Below are 19,798 nucleotides of genomic sequence, written 5' to 3' on the forward strand. Positions count from 1 at the left end.
ATTAGTACCTGCACGTCTCCCTAAATTCCTTGGCCATAACTGGTTATGGTGATTGTTCAGAACTCTCTGACCTGCCGGAATCTGGTCAAAAGTCAGAAATTGGACGGCACCATGTCTGGCGGGATGGCATCCTGTCCTCATTCCTTGGAGGGAGAGCAGAAAGCTGGCGGGCCCAGTGAGCAGGTGTGGATGGCTCCCTGTAGGCTGTCTTTCCAGGGGACATAGCGCGTCTCTGCTTCTCTACCCTCCAGGAATCCCCGGTATGGTCGTTACTTGCACCACCATGACCCCCTGGCGGTTCTGTCCCCTCGTCTGTGTGATATCCTCAAGCTGCTTAGAGTCCTATCGGTTTGGAGTCTCGGGGTTTCTGCTCTGCGACCCACATCTGACCTCAGGCCTCTCACTGATTCTGCCCAGCCTGGTGGGGCCAGGCTCTCCAGCTGGGAGTGCCAGCGGGTTGGCAGGTTACGGTATCAGTGGTGCATTTATTTAAATTCTTTAGCCTTCGGAGAGAGTCTCATTTCCGGATTCAGCTCCATTTCCAAGGAAGCAGGGTGAGCTGTGCCTCCAGATGCCCCGTGCATCACCTCTGTGCACACCCTGCCATGTATGAGAGGCACAGGGAGGCTGGGAGAGAGAAACGTCATTCTTTCTTTTTCCTTTTTAAAGATTTTATTTATTTGAGAGAGAGACAGAGTGCTCAGAAGCAGAGTGGCAGAGGGAGAGGGGAAAGCAGACAGCCCATGAGCAAGGAGCCCGATGCGGGACTCAATTCCAGGACCCGGGGATTGTCGCCTGAGCCAAAGGCAGACGCTTAACCGCTTACCTACCGAGCCCCCGGGTGCCTGAGAAAACTGTCATTTTTTCTTAACACAAAACAACAAAAACAAATGCAGAGGAGACCTGTGATCTGTCCACAGATTAAGTAAGTAACTGGTGCTGGGTAAGGTGAAACTAGAGAAAGCCTTTACTGGACCGGACCCCTAAATCCTTGAGGGCGGGGACAGCATCTCACTATGTGCCAAGTTTCTTGCCAAGCGTCTTTAATATACAATCCCATTTAATCCTCCCAAGAAACACCCCCCGATGGGTTTTACGGCTGAGAAACAGAAGTTAGAGATTAACTCGCTCTTGGTCCCACAGAAGCAAGGGGGAGATTTGAAGCGTTGCAGAGCCTGAGCTCTCCACAGGGACACTGTACCATCGCTCCAGGCTCTGGAAATCGTTGGCTCTCATGCATGTTTGAGAAAGCATACATGTGGAGGGGAAGGGTGTGAGAGAAGGTAGGAATGAGGTCAGCAGGATGGGAAGGGCTCCGGGGAGCGAGCTGTAGGGCTTGGGGGCAAGCACTGCCATGGGCAGGGGCACCCATGCTGACCGGCCTGGGCAGACTGCTCCGTGAGAAGCAGCCAGGCTTTGGCTGGAGATGTGGTTTCCAGATTCTAACAATTTGTGCAAACTGTGGAGGTCGAGATGGAGTCCCATGGGCTGATACGCACTGGCCGGGCTCCTCTGTGGGCGTTGGTATTTTAAGAGTTTCCATGGTGGTTATGCACTCAGGGGGCGCCCATTCCGTGTCAGGCAGGAGCCCGGCGTGATCCCGGGGCAGATTAACAGGTGACGATTCTGCCCTGTGCGGTTAGTTTCTCCTGGGTCCTCTCCATCCACCAGTTGCTAGGCTGGTCACTGATAATTGCTTCTAGGGTAACGCTATTTTCCATTAAGGCGTCTGAATGGCTAAGCTGCTGGTGGGGAATTTCCTGCCTGACCTCTGTGCACGAGCCACTGGGCCCCGGAGCCGGAGCAAGTGTTCAGACACCGAACCAAGCTGGCCTGAGAGCCCGGGGACAGTTGCTGGGTTGCGGTGTGTACAAGAGCTTTCTTCAGCCTGAGGGCTCTTTCTGGAGCTTTTGCCCTCTTGGGTTCTTGCCTCCGTAGCCCACATCAGTGTGGTGATGGGCCAGAGGGCTGTCGTGTCTGGTGTGAAGGAAGATACAGCTTTTACACATCTCCTTGGGGGTGGGGAGGGCGGTCTGCCAGCTCTTGTCCTGGGACTTCGACCCCTGAGCCATCTTCCTGCTCTCACGGGAGATGGCAAAGCTTCCATCCAGGATGCAAAACTGCAAATCAAATGTGGGTAGGATGGAGATGTTTGCAGCTGTGACAAAGAGATGTCACGTGGTGGCTGGTTCCGGCACTCCCCCTCCCCCCTGCCGCCTGCAACTCTGAGCAGCCACGTGCCACTTCTAAAAATAGTCCTGGTGTCAAATCTTCTCCTCTGTTTCCCAGACACTGTGTGTCTGGATTTTCAATTCAAATAATATAGTTCAGAATCATCAGCCAGCGGTGGGCTGTGGCTCAGCTAAGATCAGTGGGTGGAGGAGGAGAGGAGTAAGAAAATCTGGGGTTCTCCCACTGGAGCCCCCCCGTACGTCGTTTTGGGTCCGATGGTATGAAGCCCTTGGATCTGCCTCCTTCATACACACTCGTGTTGAGATTCTGGTTATTCAACTCTGATTTGTCGATGACATAAAGAAATAAGGCCACAGGCACGTCTCGGTGGCAGATCTGGGTTATGGCCCAGAACTCGGGCCTCTGACCTCAAGTCTGGGCCAGTTTCTAACTGTCTGTTCTCCAGAGCTTCCTGGGGCTTCGTGAGGTCTCCCCGTGTCAGCACAATGCTGCCGTCATGCCTCTTCCCCGCCTGCTGCCTCGTACCTACTTGGTCTGACCACAGAGGGTTTTAGTCTTGCTGCTTTTTGGTTGGCAAATTTAGTCAGGAAGTGAGGGGGCTGAGTGAGGGAAATTAAAAAAAAAAAAAAAAAAATTTTTTTTAAAAAACCCAACCAACCCACTTGGTTTTTCCCCCTTCTTCCACAACTATGGAAAAAGAATTTGCCTTGGAGGCCCAGTGGGGGAAAGGAGGGTATGGTAACCCTTGCGTGATTTGACTCAACAATTAGGAAAATAAAGAAAAACATAATGGACGGTTGGTTTAGTGACATCTTTTTGAGGCTCAGCAGGGATCTTCCAGCTTCTTAACAGAAGTTTTTGCGTACTAAAAACCAGTGGCTATTGTGTGTGTAATAAAATAGCTAGTCACCGTAAAATTTGTAGGGGAAAGGAAGATAGAGCTCGTCATTTTGCGATGCCATCGGCAGTGTCTTTGGTGTATTATCACCCACTATGTTTTCTCATTCAGGTTTCCTGTTTATTTCTTATTTATTTTAAAAATATTATTTACTCATTTATTTGACATACAGAGCGCACACAAGCAGGGGGAGAGGGAGAAGCAGGCTTTCCCGATGAACTGGGAGCCCGACACGGGGCTTGATCCCAGGAACCCGAGACTGTGACATGACCCAAAGGCAGACGCCCAACCGACTGAGCCATCCATCATTCACGTTTCCTTTTTAAGTGATAAGACATTTTGATTCATTGGCTCTTCTGTTATCTTGTCTCTGTCGAAGGTAGGCAGGAGATCTGTCCCTAGGTTGAGGACAGGTGAGTCTGTGAAATAAAGGGGGACAAAAAAGAATTTCTGCGGCACTGTTTTTGGAGGAGCCATCAGGATGAGATGCTTCTCCAAAGTGGGGGGACAAGCCCGCTCATCAGAGATGCCACTTAGCCTCGTCCTTGTGGTTCCCATAACCAAGCTTAAGCGTTCAGGCCAGTCTGACTCCACAAAGCCATCTGCGTTGATCTGGCAAGTGTTTGCCTTTTGGCTGGGCCATTACACTCCGGAGCTCTTCCTGACCTTTTGCTTGCCTCTCAGGGTTGGATGGAATGGCAGTAATAAAGGTTATTCTGAACAGGGTGGAGCCTTTCCAGGGAACAGTTTGCCCTTAGCATGGGTGACAACATGTGTTTTCTCTATCTTTGTCTGTGATGGAACCACATCTTCCCGACGGGTAAAGACCTCATAAAAAAATTTTAAAAAGACTTCAGAAAGAGGGTTGCACCACCTCTTGTTGGTTACCTCTTTCTGTGTTTCAAGGCCCACTACCGAGCAAGTTCTTCCTCAGATCTGACTGAAATCCCCCATGGTAAGGTTCAAACACATTTTCTTTAGTTACGTCTTCAGTGAGGATGAGAGACGGGTTGTCATCCTTTGAGAACATTCCTTCAGAGACTTCTTCTTACTAGTAACATATGCTTTGGTTTGCGGATCCTGAGGGAAGCCCTAGGTTTCTGCTAGTCATTACTTGGACCTCATGGGTGTCCTGGGGCCCTGCGGACTTACTGGGGGGATTGGTGGTCCACCTGTGTCGGAAGACCATAGTAGAAAGTAGCCCACTGATTCGGAAAGTTCCGAGGGACCCTGAAGGAGTCCTTTTTCTCAAATGCCTTCTCCATGCTTGGGTTGCTTCTCTGTGAATTGACATGCTTTTTGTTTGTAGTTAAGAGACATTCGGCTGAAAAATCAAGAGAACTCAGGAGAGCTGATTCTCACAGTTGAAACATTGATTGGACACGTGCTGGGCTGTGCTGGGTGCTTGTGCTACAGGGCTGGACATCAACAGTCCTTCCACTGAGGACCTTCCGGCCTGTGTGGAGAGCAACGTGAAAAAGATCATTTTAGGAGAATATGCACATCACACTAAAGCATTTAAAAAAAAAATAGGTCTGAGGAAAAACTCAGCTGGAAGGGAGAGGGGAGGAGGGTCCTAGGACCTAAATGACACCATTACGTTGTCTTCCTTCTCTGTACTCAGCTGCCACCTGTTAGTCCTGACATTCCAGCTCTGCATCTCTCCCGGAGGATCTAGTCTTCATGGTGGATGGGATTTGTGGGGCCATTTCAACTTGGAACAGACAGAAGTCCAAGGCTGTGGAGTTGGTCAGCGGCATAGGGGGATCCGGAGTACAGGTACCTTGCGGTCAGCTCGGCATTCAGCCCACCTCGTGTGTGGGGAGCCCTTTCTGTGCGGGATGGAGCCCTGTCTTTATCAGTGAACTCAGGAAGCTCACGCAGGCCTTGTCTGTGGATGGTCTTTCCAAGGACCAAGGCCCTAGCGCCAGTCCAGGGGACCATCTGAGGCAGCAGGAGCTGTCGTCTGGGGTTGAGCTTATTTTCTCGCTGTGTGGTCCTGCACGGGTGACTCCATCTCTCCGGGTCTCGGTGTCTTTCTCCTCTGTCAAGTAGAGAATATCCATTTCTTCTTCCTGTAAGACAGTTTAAGGAGACGAGTCTGGAGACTTATGCTAATGTGATTATTAGTTAGTAAAAGTGACTTTTTTTGGTGGTCTGCGAGGCCTCTGAGTTTGCTCCTTGGGTTAGCGCAAGCTGGAACGGTGGTTTATTACCTCTTTGATTAATTACGAGATGTCGCTTTTGGATCTACTTATGGGTGCTGACAATGAGCTCTTACAGTTCATGGGCTGCTCTTGTCTCTCTGTCTCTTCGGTGTCCATCTGCTTGAGGTTCTGACTCTGGGTTTCTTATTTCTCCCTCTCTTTTTCCCTTCACCTCCTTCTCTTAGATCTACACACTATCCTAGGGCTCTTTCATCCACTTGAGTGGCTTTCATTACTTCTGTATGATGATGATGCTCCCATGCTTCAGACCTCCTCTCTTTCCTGAGCCCTAGGTTCACACCTATGAGTGACTAATGGATGTTTCATGGAGATGCTCTTCAAAACTCTGTGTCAGTGTCCTTGAACCGGCCCTCCTTCCCTCCAGCCTAGTTCCTCTCCCTCGGTTCCTTGCATTAGGGATGGGAACTGGTCAGCTTCATGAGTCTTCCCTCCCCTGGGAGGGTGTTCTTCAAGCCCATCTTCCCAACTCTACCACTGTTGCTCCTCTCCAGGCCACCATCTCTCCCGCGTGTGTTCCTCAAGTGCCCTCCTCACTCGTCTCCCTGCCTCCGCAAGGGCCACGGGACGGGCTGCCGCCAGAGGGGTCTTCATGGCCTCGCTGCTGCTCCCGGTCCTGTGCCTCCAGCCAGAGTAACCCCCTCGCACCTTGAGTGGGGTGCTTTCTCTTCTTTCCGTGTCTTCACAGACACTGTTCCTTCAGCCGGAATTCCCCACTGGTAACACTGCCCCACCTTGCCACCCTGCCCTTCTTTTCTTCTCCTTTGGATCTTTCCTCCAGGAAGTATTTCCAGACTCTGGTGTTTTTTTACTTGATTTTATTTTTATTTTATTTTAGATTTTGTTGATTTGTCAGAGGGGAGAGAGCACAAGCAGGGGGAGCAGCAGGAAGAGGGAGGGGGGAAGTGGGCTCCCCACTGAGCAGGGAGCCTGACATGGGGCTCAACCCCAGGACCCTGGGATCATGCCCTGAGCTGAAGGCAGATGCTTAACTGACTGAGCCCCTCAGGCATCCCCAGACTGGTGTTTATTACGTGTCCTGATTTGTGACTGTGTTCCTCAATTGTGTTTATTTGGTCACAGTGCATCCTTTACTGGATCATAAGCTGTGAGGGCAGAGTTTATTTTATTCAGTGTTTGAATTATTCAGTGCCTGCTGAGCTCTTTGCATGGAACATCGTAGGAGCTCCAGTAAATAGGTATTTGGGGAAGGAGTAAATAATCAAATGAATGAAGGACTGCACAGAAACTTGATTTTCATGGAATTCTAGTGTAAATCATTTTGCAAAGCAAGAAGTCCTCTTGAAGCTGAATAATCCTCCCACCCTCCCCGCCAATATCCCATTTATGTAAATCTGGATGATTACATAAGGGCGTTTGCTTTGAGCCTGTTGGTTTCTTTCGTGTTTTTATTTTGTTGTGCCGTCTGCATCTTCCATCGGACTCTAGATGCCCAGAGAACAGAGACTGCTGTTCTTCTAAGTGTGGTCTCTATTCAGGGAGTTTAACTTGGCATCCCTAGGTGGAGAGTGGTTGATGTTTCCTAAAACTAGGCTCCAGAAAGCAAGAACAGGTCGGAAGAAATATTTTGGCCAGTGGTCGACCCAGAGCCCGGGTACGGTCTGCAGCGAGGTGTAACTAACCCTTTTCCCACCGAAGACCTGTGGCAGTTTTGAAGAATGTTTTGAATTTTGGAGCTGTGGTTGCCATGGCAACCGTACTTTTTTCTGGCCTTCCCATTCCAGGTCAGGGCAACAGTTGGTCCTCTTGAGAGGAGAGAAGGGTTGGGGAATACATGTAGCCTTCCATTCTACCCTCCCCCCTCCCCCGTTAATCCACCAAATATTTATTGACCACATGTGATGGGGCAGGTGCCGTTCTAGAGGCCAGAAACTACAGTGAATGACATAGTTTCTGCCCTAGGAGAGCTTGCATCCTAGAGAGGGGAGAGAGAGAGTGAGGAAATGAATGATGCCACCGTGATCCCTGTTTATTTAAAAAACGAGTTACTTGGGCACATCCCCAAAAGAGAATTCGTCTATGTTCTAATACTTAGAACTCGGAGATTGTGAAAGCAAGGTCTTCCGCCCTGCTATGCGGAGGGAGGGCAACGGGGGTGCCTCTGAGGGCTGACCGTGGGAGCGGACTCCCACCCACTGGCAGGAGGACTTCATTGGTTCGGGTGTGGGCATCTCGGAATGCAGACGCGTCTGCTGCTCTGACGTTTTCCAAGACCTCGGGAGACGGCGGTGCAAAGCCGGTTGTCTCTCTGCAGCTGTCAGATGTCAGGGCATTTGTTCTCCTGGCGTTGTCCTCTCGGCTCTAGCAGAAGCCCAGAGCCGAAGGGCGTGCAGGAGAAATGGGCCTTCTTCATGCATCATAGTGACAGCCTGAAGACAGGCCTTGAAGGCCGGGGACCGGGGCATCACAGGATGTGGGGTCTGAACTCTTGAACTGGGAGTCCAAGGCGGTGGGAGGCAGGCGGTGGGGGGGCAGGTTACGGAGGAAAGAGGGGACACAGACACCCTTGCCACGGAAGCTTCCGGTCAGAGCAGCAGAGAATGGTGCCCGCATGGACAGCAGTTAATCTGAATCCTTTTCAGAGTGACTTCCCAGGCCACCGGCTCCAGGAAGGCGGCTCAGAGAGCGATGACCCTTTGCATTTGCTCCAGCACTTACCATGCTTCCCGGCACACACCGAGCCTCCAGGCACGTGCTCAGGGCTTGGCCGTCCATTGCTTCATTCGCTCCGGCAGCCTGTAGGGCAGGTGGAACGTCTATGTCCACTTGGTCCTTAAGGAAACTGAAACTCTGCACCGAGCCCTCATCTGTACAACTCAGTAATGATGGAATCTGACTCCAGAAGAGGGGTTCCTGGCTCTTTTAATTCAGGCCTTTTTTGATACTGTGTAAAGAACACATCGGCCCGTGTAACGCCGTAGCGAGGTTTATGTACGTGTGCTGACGATGTAGGTGGTGAAAATCCATAGGAAATGGAAAATAGAGACCGAACACTGTAAGACACTCTTTCAGCGGGCCTCTACTCTGTTAAAGCAGCCGCTCTGGTGGAAAGCTCTGGCTGGATTTTTACCTCCCCTGCGGGACACATGAAGCATTCAGGCTGCCCCAGCGAGGAACGTTCTAATTCCACCTGCCTCTAGGGCTTTGGCTGCTCTGCGCCAGCCACTGGGCTCTTGCTGGCCTCTGCTCTGGAAGGATTTAGTCTAGTTTATTTATTGTCCATTCATTCATTTGTTCGCCTGCAAGTTTTTATTGAGCATCTTTTAGGCGGTCAGTGCAAATCCTGCAAATAAATGTAAAACCTGGAAATGTGGCAGGTGCCTCCAAGGAGAGGGCAGCAGAAACTGCCGCATTTGGTCATCCTGGTAGCTGGCCACATCTTACTGTGAAGGACATCCTCTCTAGCAGGAGACCATCCTTTGTAAATGGAGCTGGATGGACATGTTGTCTTATGAGAACAGAAGCAAGTTACCGTCATTCATTTCATTCTAGGGCCTGGCTGGCTCATTCATTTCACAGAGTAGACGAAGATGGCTTGTGCTTTGCTGAATGGGGATCCCCAGCTATGGGCCTGGGGTAACCTGGCCCACTTCACTTCTCTCTTTTCTTCGGAACACAGGACCGCCGAACTTCCCTTCAGCTTTCTGTAGCAGAGGATGGGCAGGAGAAATAAAAGTTCTGTTTTGTTTCTCATTCCTTTGATGCAAACGATTCCAAAGTAGGGCACTTTTGAATTATTATCTGTGCCTGTTTCTGACCTTAGTCCTCATAGCCATGAAGAGTCTAGAGTCCTAGAGCATCTGTCCCCAGTTGCCTACCAGCTTAGGGCCCCTCTGAGTGACAGGTGCTGTTTGGAAATAATTCACTTTCACTGCTTAATCAGCTCAGTAGTGTCCTGGGAGGGTTAGTAAGAAACAGTTGAACATGTGCAGATAAACCCAAACATGCTTGTCCAGGTTCAGTGGATGGGTATCAGAGAATGAATGAAGTAATAAGTAAATAGACCTTTAAAAACATGTCTTGTGAGGGACTCCTGGGTGACTCAGTCGTTTAAGCATCTGCCTTTGGCTTAGGTCATGATCCCAGGGTCCTAAGATCGAGTCCCGCATCAGGCTCCTTGTTCAGCGGCGAGCCTGGTTTTCCTTCTGCCTGCTGCTCCCCGTGCTTGTGTTGTGTGTGCTCCCCCTCGCCTCTTTCTCTGGCAAATAAGTAAAATCTTAAAAAGAAACAAAAATAAATATATTGTGGATCTAATATGAATATATTATATAAGTATCTGTGTGTGTGTGTGTGTGTGTATTATGTATTTTTTAACTCTGGATATCCCCTAGGGCAGGTGAGGTGGTCTTGGGCCATCAGCAAAAAAAACTTTTTTTTTTTTAAGATTTTATTTATTTATTTGACAGAGAGAGAGAGATCACAAGTAGGAAGAGAGGCAGGCAGAGAGAGGGGAAGCAGGCTCCCCGCTGAGCAGAGAGTCCAATGCGGGGCTCAATCCCAGGACCCTGGGATCATGACCTGAGCTGAAGGCAGAGGCTTAACCCACTTGAGCCACCCAGGCGCCCCCATCAGCAAAAAATTTTAATTTGCTGATGGAATAGGATACTTGTCTTGATGTTCGCTGGTGGGTTAGATCCATCCACCCCTCGGGGGGACTGAGAGACTTGGCTTGCCCCGTTCTAGATGAGTCCAGGCTAAGCCCAGCCAGAGTTGAGGGATGGGGCATCCGGAATCACAGGTGGCTACTGATGGTGAATTTGAGAGGGACGGGGACAGCTGAAACATAGAATGTGTTTCCACCCCTTCCAAGGCTCTTCATCCTTGTTGAATACCATTGATAACGCCCAGGCTGACACCGCTCCTCACCAGTGGAGAGGGCTCCCCAGTGGCTGAATTTGATTTTTATTCTGGTAGCAATTTCCAGCCTGCTTCTATACAGATTCCAGCCTGGAGCGAACTTTCTCCCCTCTGGCCACTTTGCATCATAAGTTTCCTCCTGCAGAAAGAGGGCACCGTGCTAATACCGACCTTGTAGGTTGGCGTGGCGTTGAAATAAAGGCGAGGCATCTCTCCAAGTGCCTGATGCGTGATCGGCGCTCTCTTTCTTATGACTTCTTTCTCATGCCTTTACATTTAAGGGAAAGAAGTGTTTCCACATTGGTGTCATTTTCCGATCGGTGCCGAGCTTATCGGATGCGAAGGGCAGGCCATGCGGCTTGTGGTTGTCTGTCATTGCAGTACCTTTGCTGAGTCACTTGGGGTTGGCAGACCTGGAAAAAATTAGTGGTCCAGAGGGCGGTTAGGGCTGTGTGTGATCAGTGAAGGCAGCCTGTGGTGTCTGCTTCGCATTTCCTGGTGCGCTTCTGGACCCCGGTCCCCCTTCTCATGGGAGAGGGACAGGGACATGGAAGCCATCGGGGGGGATGTTGCGCCTCTATTGCCCGGAGCTGGGCTTCCCAGATGTGGCTTCATGAATCTTTGATTTCAGCTAGATCAGTATTTCATAAGGCCTGGCGGAGAGCTCTACATGAATGGATTGTCTCTGGGGTTTGAAAGGAGCGATGTTCTTTGATATGAGGCGTAATTAGGAGAGAAGATGCTGTTGGTGCTGGGGAGAAGATGCCGAGGGAGAACTTTTAGAAAAATGAGAAGATCTTATAGAAAAGAGCCAAGGTAAGATGGAAAGACTGCCTTTGAGATGTGAGGCATTTGTGAGATTCGGGTGGTTTTGTGTGTACTGTGCAATGCTGAGTCCATCTTTCGTGAGACTCTGACTGTGGAAGTGGCTACATGCCATTCTTGTATTTAGAGACTGTTTTAACTTACTTTATCTGCGTATTTTATGAGGACTTAGCCTTATATTAGTAAGAGGATTGTGATAGGTTATATCCCCGGCGACATCAGCGATAAATGTGGTTTTGAGTATGTACTGTGGAGGAGCTCTCTTTACTGGTCAGGGAAGTAGGAAAGCAGATGTTGACATCTGGGTTGTCACAGTACACAGATATAGAATGAAAGGAGAAATATTTGATTAAACTATAATCTATGTTTCCATTAGGACAAGCTAGAGATTCATGAGGGTACATGAAAATCAAAACAAAATTCCCCAGACTCTTCTTCTGAATTCCCTTCCAAATTAAAAATACTTCAAGTTAAAAATGCCCGAGAGACCCTCCTGATTATATGTATTCCCCTTCAGTCCGTCATTGGTCCTGTGGGCCCTTGTCACGCAAACTGCTGACTGAGCCACTCGATCTGACCCCGTTGGGGAAGTCGTGTGCTGTGCGGTGAGCTGGGTAGATTCGAGTCCAAATTCTGCCCCTTTTTATCGATGTGAACTTTAGCATCTTTATTTTTTTTGCTTCCTTGAGACTCCTCAGTTCCTGATTTTATTACCTTGATCATACTTTTTTTAAAGCCTCATTTATTTGACAGAGACACAACGAGAGAGGGAACACAAGCAGGGGGAGTGGGAGAGGGAGAAGCAGGCTTCCATGGAGCAGGGAACCCGATGCCGGGGGGCTCGATCCCAGGATGCTGGGATCATGACCTGAGCTGAAGGCAGACACTCAACCAACTGAGCCATCCAGGCGCCCCACCTTTGTAATACTTTTAACTTACAGTGGGTTTTCGTTTTGTTTTCATTTTCGTCTTCGTCTGTGTTGATGACGGGTCTCTTCCCTCTGCATCCCTGCTGCAAAACCACAAGAATCTGAGGGTTGGGTTTGTTTTTTTTTTTTTTTAAGAATATGTGCTGCCGAAGCAAGCACAGAATTTGAAGTTCTTAAGCGCTGGGGCCCGGCCTGTACCATGTCTCCAGTGGTCAGAACAGAGCTGGTATCTGGTAAACCCTCACCAACAGCCTACGATGTGGACATTCGCTGGAATGAACAGCTAGTCATACTTCTTGTCATGAGTGGTGGCACCGAAGGTCAGAGAAAGGAAGGAAGGTTCCTGTGGCTGAAGGGCAGCCTGGGGTTGTGGGGCAGAACTCTTGCTGTCAGGGTAGGGCCAACTCGAGTTTTATTTTTTGCAGTGCTCTCAAATACCCTTGTGGCTTTCTACATGTCTCTTCTTTCTTTAGTTTCCTGTTCTGGAAGGGGAAGAGTGAGACAAGATCATCTTTTAGGCCCCTTCTTATATATGGGTTGGTCCACGATTTTATTACAAGAATTATAGACTTTGATCAAGGCGATAAGCTGGGAACAGTCACAATAAAAGGAAGCAGGAATCCAGAATCTCGAGCGCAGGAAGCGAGCCAGGAAGTCCCATGTGTCTCTGCGCCTGTGAATTGGCTTTCCGGGGACCTAAGCTGCAGGATGCTGTTCTTTCTTGCCCCCCACTGCCCAGCTGGGGCCACCTCACCCTTCTAGTTCAGACCACACAGCACCCTTCTCTGCCAGTTGCTTAGCTTTCAAACCAATTTTACTAGAAATCGTCCTTAAAATCTTACTGAGCTTCATTGCCCGTTGAAAAGGCCAAGAGGGGCCTTTGCGGTGGTCGGGCTTGCTCCGTTTGTTCTACCCAGAGGCAGACTGAGGTCCAGAAGGGTGAGGCTCCTTGCTCTGTGTCCTGCCCCGTCAGTGGCGGAACCAGAGCCGGACCTGGACTTCTGAACCTGGCCCCAGTGCTACTGAGCTTGTGCTCTGTTTTCCCTGTTTTTATTTTTAATACATGGGAGTGTGACTGTGTGCATGACTCCAGGAGCAGAGCATATGGATGGTACATAGAACCCAGCTGGGGGTGCCCTGAGATCTTCCCGTAGCCCACCGTAGCGGCCTCCCGCTCTCACTCTGGGTGCAAGGCCCGCGGAAGAGTCCCGCTGTAGACTTACCTTACCATTGGGTGAGCAAGGTGGGAGCAGGGAAAAGTCAGCACAGATTTATACCTTGCCTCGCATGTGTTTTGCACGATGCTTGGAGTGGAGCAGGTAGGGATACCAGAGAAGAAGACAGACCTGTCTTCAGGTGTGAGCAAGCAGAGGCAGTAGGGGATTCTAGATTTCTCCCTGGCCTTCTCCCACCGCCTGTAGTCAGGCATCTCCTCAAATCTCTCCCTCAGGGATTCCACTCCCTTTGTTTGAGCCTTTGCCTTTCAGCCTCTGCTTCCTTCTAGAGGCCTCCCTCTTAATCCTCTGCTTTCTTTGGATAAACGAACAACCAAACAATGCTGTTTCCGGAGTCTTCAGTACCTCCCTGATCACCTACAGGATGATATTTAATCCCACTCCTGGGACCCACGGGCCCTTTGTCATGCAGATTTTGCTTTCTTGCCTATGTTCTTCTCTTGCCATAAAGGGCCTAGTCTTCGCCCCCAGCAGGGTGAGCCAGAGGCCCTTGACTGAGCGGCAAACAACTCTCCGTCAAGTCATCGAGAGCATTTGCCGATTTCTCCACTTAGAATATGCCATCTCAGCTGCTTCCTCCTCCGTGAAGCTCTGTCCAGAGTCCCATGGAACCCCAGGTGTTCTGTCTTGTGCGTGGGTAGTGTGCTTTGTAGAGACAACTTTTCCCATCCCACCCTCCATGAAGAGGTTCGCTTATTGTGTGTAATCTCTTTACTCAATGGAAAGACTCTCTATTGGAGAGTGAACTCCTTCAGGATGGAATGTACTTTCTTTTTCCTCTTTCGTCTTGGTGTTCCCTCAAGTGGAGCGTGTCACATAGTAGGTGCTCGAAATGCTTGTTGAGTGAGAGACGTGATCTCACTAAGTAATATTAAACTTAGGTCAAGGATAGAGTACTGTTATTTTTTTTCCCCCCCAAGAAGGAGGAGTCATTTCAAATGCTGTAGACATGTCAAAAAGAATTGAGGTAGGGAAGAGGCCCCTGGGCCGTCGTCCGTGATATTTGATAATAGGATAGTTTGCATAAAGCACTGGAGATGGGAGCTTGAGTGAGGAAGTGAGCCGAGGGGTATGGATGGAGCTAGTGGACAGCTCCAGTCTGAGGAGTGGGGAAATGAGAAGAAAGCGGACGAGGTGGGTAACTTCAACACTCAAAAGAGTATGATGAAACCAAAAGTGATCTGAGCCCACGTTGGGTGACTGTTTGCCCTCTTGGGGCAACTGGGCATCATCAATTCCAACTTACCTCCTCCAAATGGGGCTGCCTGCCAGCCGAGCGGCGGAATGGAGGCTGCCCATTGCGTTCCGTGTCCCTCACATCACACTGAGAAGCCAATGGACATAAAGAAGAGCTTGAAGCAGATCCGTTTCTTGATTCTCTAGGTTGAATGGCATCCCAGGCAAGGGAGCATTGAGAGGCCAGGGGTTTTCCTGTGCAGGAAAACACAGTGCACCCCACCCCCACTGTACTATGGAATGTGAGTAAAGAGCAGAAAAGACAGAGGACAGCAGCATACTGAGTGATGAGAACAGGTGGGGCAGGTCTGTATTCGTGGGATCCTCTAAGTCTCAGCTCTGCATATGGGCCGTCACATAATGGGAGTGGAGCTGGCTCCTCTACTTCCCCCAGCCCCGAGTCGGTTCTCCTTAGTCCGTGAGGCATGGGAATAACCACCTCATGCTCTCAGCCCAGCAGAGTTGCACAGAGGACTCAGGACACTTGTGGGCTTTAGGCATCACAGCCCAATTGCCTGCCTGGTCATGGGCTTGGAAAAGCACATATAGGAAGTTGCGGTAGGGGGCGCTTTATAGGCCAGAAAGAACCCCACATCGTAAAAGGGTTATAGTTATGGCGATTAGCTCTTGAAGTCAGGGCGAGTGGGGTATTTGGTGACAGAAAATGGCACACTGTTATTCTCCATGTAAAGAAATTGAGAAATCAAGAACAGACAGAATGGAATTGGGATAAAAAAGAGGCATGTTATTTTCCTCGAATACTGACTTTTAAGTGAGATCATATGTGAAAAAGGGTTATTGTAGGCGTTCAGTACATGTCTGTTGCCCTTCCTCTGTGATACAGCGTTTTGGTGATTCATACTTATCTTTATACTTCAGGCTTCGTTTCTAAAAATACTTTAAGATTCCTTTTTTTTTTTTAAAAAATATTTTATTTATTTATTTGACAGAGAGAGAGAGAGATCACAAGTAGGCAGAGAGGCAAGCAGAGAGAGAGAGGAGGAAGCAGGCTCCATGCTGAGCAGAGAGCCGGATGCAGGGCTTGATCCTAGGACCCTGAGATGATCTGAGCTGAAGGCAGAGGCTTAACCCACTGAGCCACCCAGGTGCCCCATACTTTAAGATTCTTGAGGGTAGGGCTAGGTCTTAGGGTACTTTGCCTCTACTGCCTTCTAGCACGGAACTTGGGGCACCCAAAGCTTGCTTTCTCGTCTTTTCTCTGTTGGCACGTTGCCGTTCGAAGTGTTCGTTGAATGAGTCTTGAGTGAGTGGATCATCTACTTTGTGGATCATGAAAATCTTTTTTGTGCCCTTTTCCATGTGGGTGGATCCTGCATTTGAACTTGAAGGGGCAAAATGGATATAGGGCAGGACTATGGGTGTGTGTGTGTGTGTGCATGTGTGTTTCATTAACATTCTCAAAACAAAAATAAAAGATTTGTGGATTATTCAACTTCTGTTTCCTTTTGTTCCGTAAGCTAAATTACACGTATCTGTTGCCTTCTTGCTAATGAAATGTGCCCATGAGTGTGTACTTTATCAGAACATTGCCAAGTGCTTGGCCCGGAAGATATGGTGTCGAGCTGTTAACTCACGTGTCCTGACTCCAGGTCCATTCAGTGCTATTTCTTCCCGTGGCCCCTCAGGGGCTCTCTGTGAGTGCTAAATGACAGAGTTCTCTGTTAGGACTGTTTGTTATTTCTTCTAATTGGAAAAAAAAACAAGATAATGGTTTTACCATAAACCAGTTTTTCCAGAGGCCAAGGGCAAGTGAAGTTGCATGGGGGATGGGGCTAGGTGTGAGGCAGGGAAGGGGGAGGTAGGGAAGCTGAAGGGACTCTTTCTGGAACACAACACAGTCTGCAGTCCATCTTTGATCTGCACAGGCCCTCCATGTATCTGGCAGTTTGTCTGTGATAGAGTTTCTGGGTCAGTACCCCTCCCCCGCCATGTGTCCTTTGCCATTTAGGACACAAGAATTCCTCCTGCTTTCTAGATGCATCGGCCCCTTCTCTCCCCTTGGCTTTTTGGGGCAGGATAGAAGGCTATTCTTTTTTTTTTTTTTTTAATTTCATTTGAGGGACACCTGGATGCCTCAGTTGGTTAAACGTTTGCCTTGCACCCAGGTTGAGAGCCAGGGTCCTGAGAGCCACCCAAGCACTGGGCTCTCTGCTCAGCGGGAAGCCTGCTTCTCCCTCTCCCTCAGTCTCTCCTTTCTGCCTACTTGTGCTGTAGGATTTTTTCTCTGACGGTGCCCACGGTTCTTGGTCACAGTGCTTTGAAGAATGAAGACGTAGACCAGACAAAGTGGTGGACAGCAAAGAGAGGCTTAAGAGAGATGGCCAAGGGATAGTACAAAACTCTCCAGGAGGGAGGGACCCCAGGGGGTTGCCTCTGGTGTTTCTAAGTCTGCTTCTTGACGCTGTTTTAATCTGATTAACCCTCCCTGCACCTGTCATCCAATCAGGCTTTTGTCATCTGCTTGTCATGTGGAAAAGGGTGGAGGGCTCCTTCCAGGGTGGGTGTAACATCCTTTCAAGGGTGGTTTCCTCTTGGGGGGCATCTTTGTCCCCTCCTGTCTTTCTTCCAATTATCCTTCATCACTTGTGCACTCTCTCATTCTCTCTCTCTGTCAAACAAATGAGTAAAATCTTTAAAAGAAAAAAAAAAGATTTTATTTGAGACAGAGAGCGAGCCCTCACGAGCGGCGGGGGCGGGGGGTGGAGCAGAGGGAGAGGGAGAAGCAGCCTCACCACTGAGCGCAGAGCCCCGATACACAAGACCCCGGGATCATGACCTGTGCCCAAGGCAACCACTTAACTGACTGAGCCCCCCAGGCACCCCAACACAAGGCTTTCTATATCCTCCCTGCTTTGTTACCTCCAGCACTCCCACACTTTCAGCTGAAGGGGTTTGATTCTGGTTAACTAGAGGGAAACAGGTGGTGACAAAATTAGCTACCAGTTGGGAAGCTGTAGTCATAAAACATCTTGAAAACATATTTATTCTTCACTGGGCTTGGGCTTTAAAGAAGTAACACAGACTCCTGCCACTTTTACTTGGGCTTTGAAAATGGCTCTTGCGGGAGCTCGCCAGCCGTTTCTGGGGAACCAGGTGCCCCGAGCTATTCTGAGCTATTCCAAGCCCTCCATCGGGCTGCTTCTGCTTCCGCGGGTGGTAGACCGGCCACCAGCATGGCTCCCCACACTTACTTCTGTGCCAAGGCACTCAGGACGCTGGCATTCTTGCCCTGTGGCCTGCCCACCCCTCCCCACTCCTGCCCTCACAACTCCAGGGGATGGTGCTCACCTCTCTGGTTCCAAGACTCATCCTGTGGACTTCAGACTAGCCCTTCCCAGGCCTGGCTCTAGCTCGAGGAAGTCCTCTCCTACCCCGGACACACTGCTGTGTCTCACTTGGCTTTCAGCCGCTGATTGTCCTCGAGACAGCTCTGCTCTTCTGCAGAAGTTGTTGGAGAACTTGTTTATTTCTGTGGTTTCACTTGCGGCCTCGTGACCTCATGGCAGGTGCCATTACCTGGCGAACTGTCCCGTCTCACATCAGCCCCTGTTGATTGGTCAGAGCAACTCTCGTCACGTCTCCTTTTCTTTTTTAAATTAATTTTTTAATTAATTAAATTAATTTTTAAAAATTTGGTCGGCACACGATGTTACATTAAGTTTCATGTGTACACCGTAGTTCCATAACCCTGCACATCATATTCTTCTCTTGTCCCTTCTCTTCCGTCGCCCAGACTTCCCAGATGCTCTTGTCTTGTGGCCGAGGGCAGCCTCGTGCAAAGACGGTTGGCAGTTGTAGCACGATGAACATTTCCACTCCTCCCAGGCTCCCTTCCCCACCCCGAACTTCAGATCTCCCCCACTCTCATTTCTGAGGTCGGTGGTTCCTGCCCCTCACCCCTTCCCAGCTTTAGGTGAATGCCACGGCCAGCGTTGTCCTGTACTCAAGGTCATAGAATGGGGAATTCAGGGACAGAACCCCTGTCCTGAAACCCTGTTTTCCTTAGCTTTCCACTGCTTTGCTCTTTGACCCTGTAAACCCTTATTTTCTTCATCTTTAAAAAACAGGAATCAGAGACTGTATTCTTACCTGCTTTATGAGGTTGGAAAGATCAGTTGGAAGAGTGTGCGGGGAGGCACTTTGTAGATAGGAAAGCACTGTTTACTGTTCGTATTAAATATGACCTATTAGAATGCAGTCTCTTGAATACACTGAAAAAAGTAGCCAGTGTTTGCCCTAAAAGAGATTTTTTTCTCAGGCAGCCAACAGGTTGTCCCCAATGCACTGTGTTCAGGCTTGGATCATCCGAGCTCCGTGGCTCAAAGGCCATTGAGCTCTGGGTGCAGGAGGGAAAAAATGAATGAGTTAGGCCTTGACTATATGTCAGAGGGAAGAGGCAGCCAGGCTTCTGTGGGCTACGGGGGCTCAGTGGGCAATGCAGTTATTGAGACGTGAGGTCATATAGAGGAACAGAGGGACAAGGTGAATAAAGTTTGGAGGAATGAGTGTGCATGGCTTCTTTGGGGGGAGCACAAGCAAGTCTACGTGAGCCAGACATGAGGGGAGCTCATGTGCTTAGGCGGAGCTTTGTGTAGGGGAAGTTGAGAAGAGGAAACTGCTTTCATGGTGTAAGCCCCATGTGGGAGGCAATACACCTTGGACTGTATTGGGGGGCATCAGAGGAAGACTCCAAAGGATTTTAACCTGGGAAAAGGCACGTTTAGACCTATTTTAGAAGAGAACACTGGATGGTCTGAACATTTTCACGTGCTGGGTCCAGCTCACATCGCCGATCACGCGCATGGTTCCCCGGCTGTGAAGTTAGCTTGAAACTGACCGTGCTGGGAGGATCCACACAGCAGAAACCCGCCAGTGAAGCTCATCTGTTTCCTCCTCCCCGAAGCTGATGGTTAAACACTATCAGCTCAGTCAAGGGCTGTTTCAAATGTTTACTTATGTATTTATTTTAAGAGAGAGACTGTGTGTGTGGTGGGGGGTAGATTGGGGCAGAGGGAGAGGGAGAGAGAATCGTAAGCGGGCTCCATGCCCAGCACCGAGTCAGATGCTGGGCTTGATCTCATGACCCTGGGATCATCACCTGAGCTGAAATCAAGGGTTGGACACTTAACCCAGGGAGCCACCCAGGCGCCTTTAGAGGCCATTTCATTAGGGTAGGGACTTCGGTAATTTGCACACCTGGACATGTGTGAAAATCCTTCAGGCCCCCGCCTGGACCCTCAGCATCAGAATCCAAGGAAAGTGATGGGTGGGAGCCTAGCTTTAAAAAAGTTGCCTGGTGATTCTTACACAATCAGTCTGGCACTGGTGGTTGGTCCAAGGTCAGGACAGTGGAGAAAG

The 19,798-nt window shown here is 49.6% G+C and overlaps 1 protein-coding gene across 11 annotated transcripts in view; it reads left to right on the forward strand.

Moving 5' to 3' along the window:
* Positions 1–19,798, forward strand: part of GRAMD1B (GRAM domain containing 1B) — a 242,103-nt gene that overhangs the window by 76,547 nt on the left and 145,758 nt on the right. The window contains exon 1 of one of the 11 annotated variants that reach the window (XM_032868778.1): positions 10,871–11,010. The exons of the other annotated variants lie outside the window; for them this stretch is intronic. Within the exon in view, the coding sequence (XP_032724669.1) occupies positions 10,934–11,010 (77 nt within the window). The 5' untranslated portion in view covers positions 10,871–10,933. Of the gene's footprint in view, positions 1–10,870; positions 11,011–19,798 lie in introns of those variants that run through there. 11 annotated transcript variants of the gene reach the window in all.

This window comes from Lontra canadensis, unplaced genomic scaffold (assembly GCF_010015895.1).
Source record: "Lontra canadensis isolate GAN:19392208 unplaced genomic scaffold, GSC_riverotter_1.0 scaffold36, whole genome shotgun sequence".
Lineage (NCBI taxonomy): Eukaryota > Metazoa > Chordata > Mammalia > Carnivora > Mustelidae > Lontra > Lontra canadensis.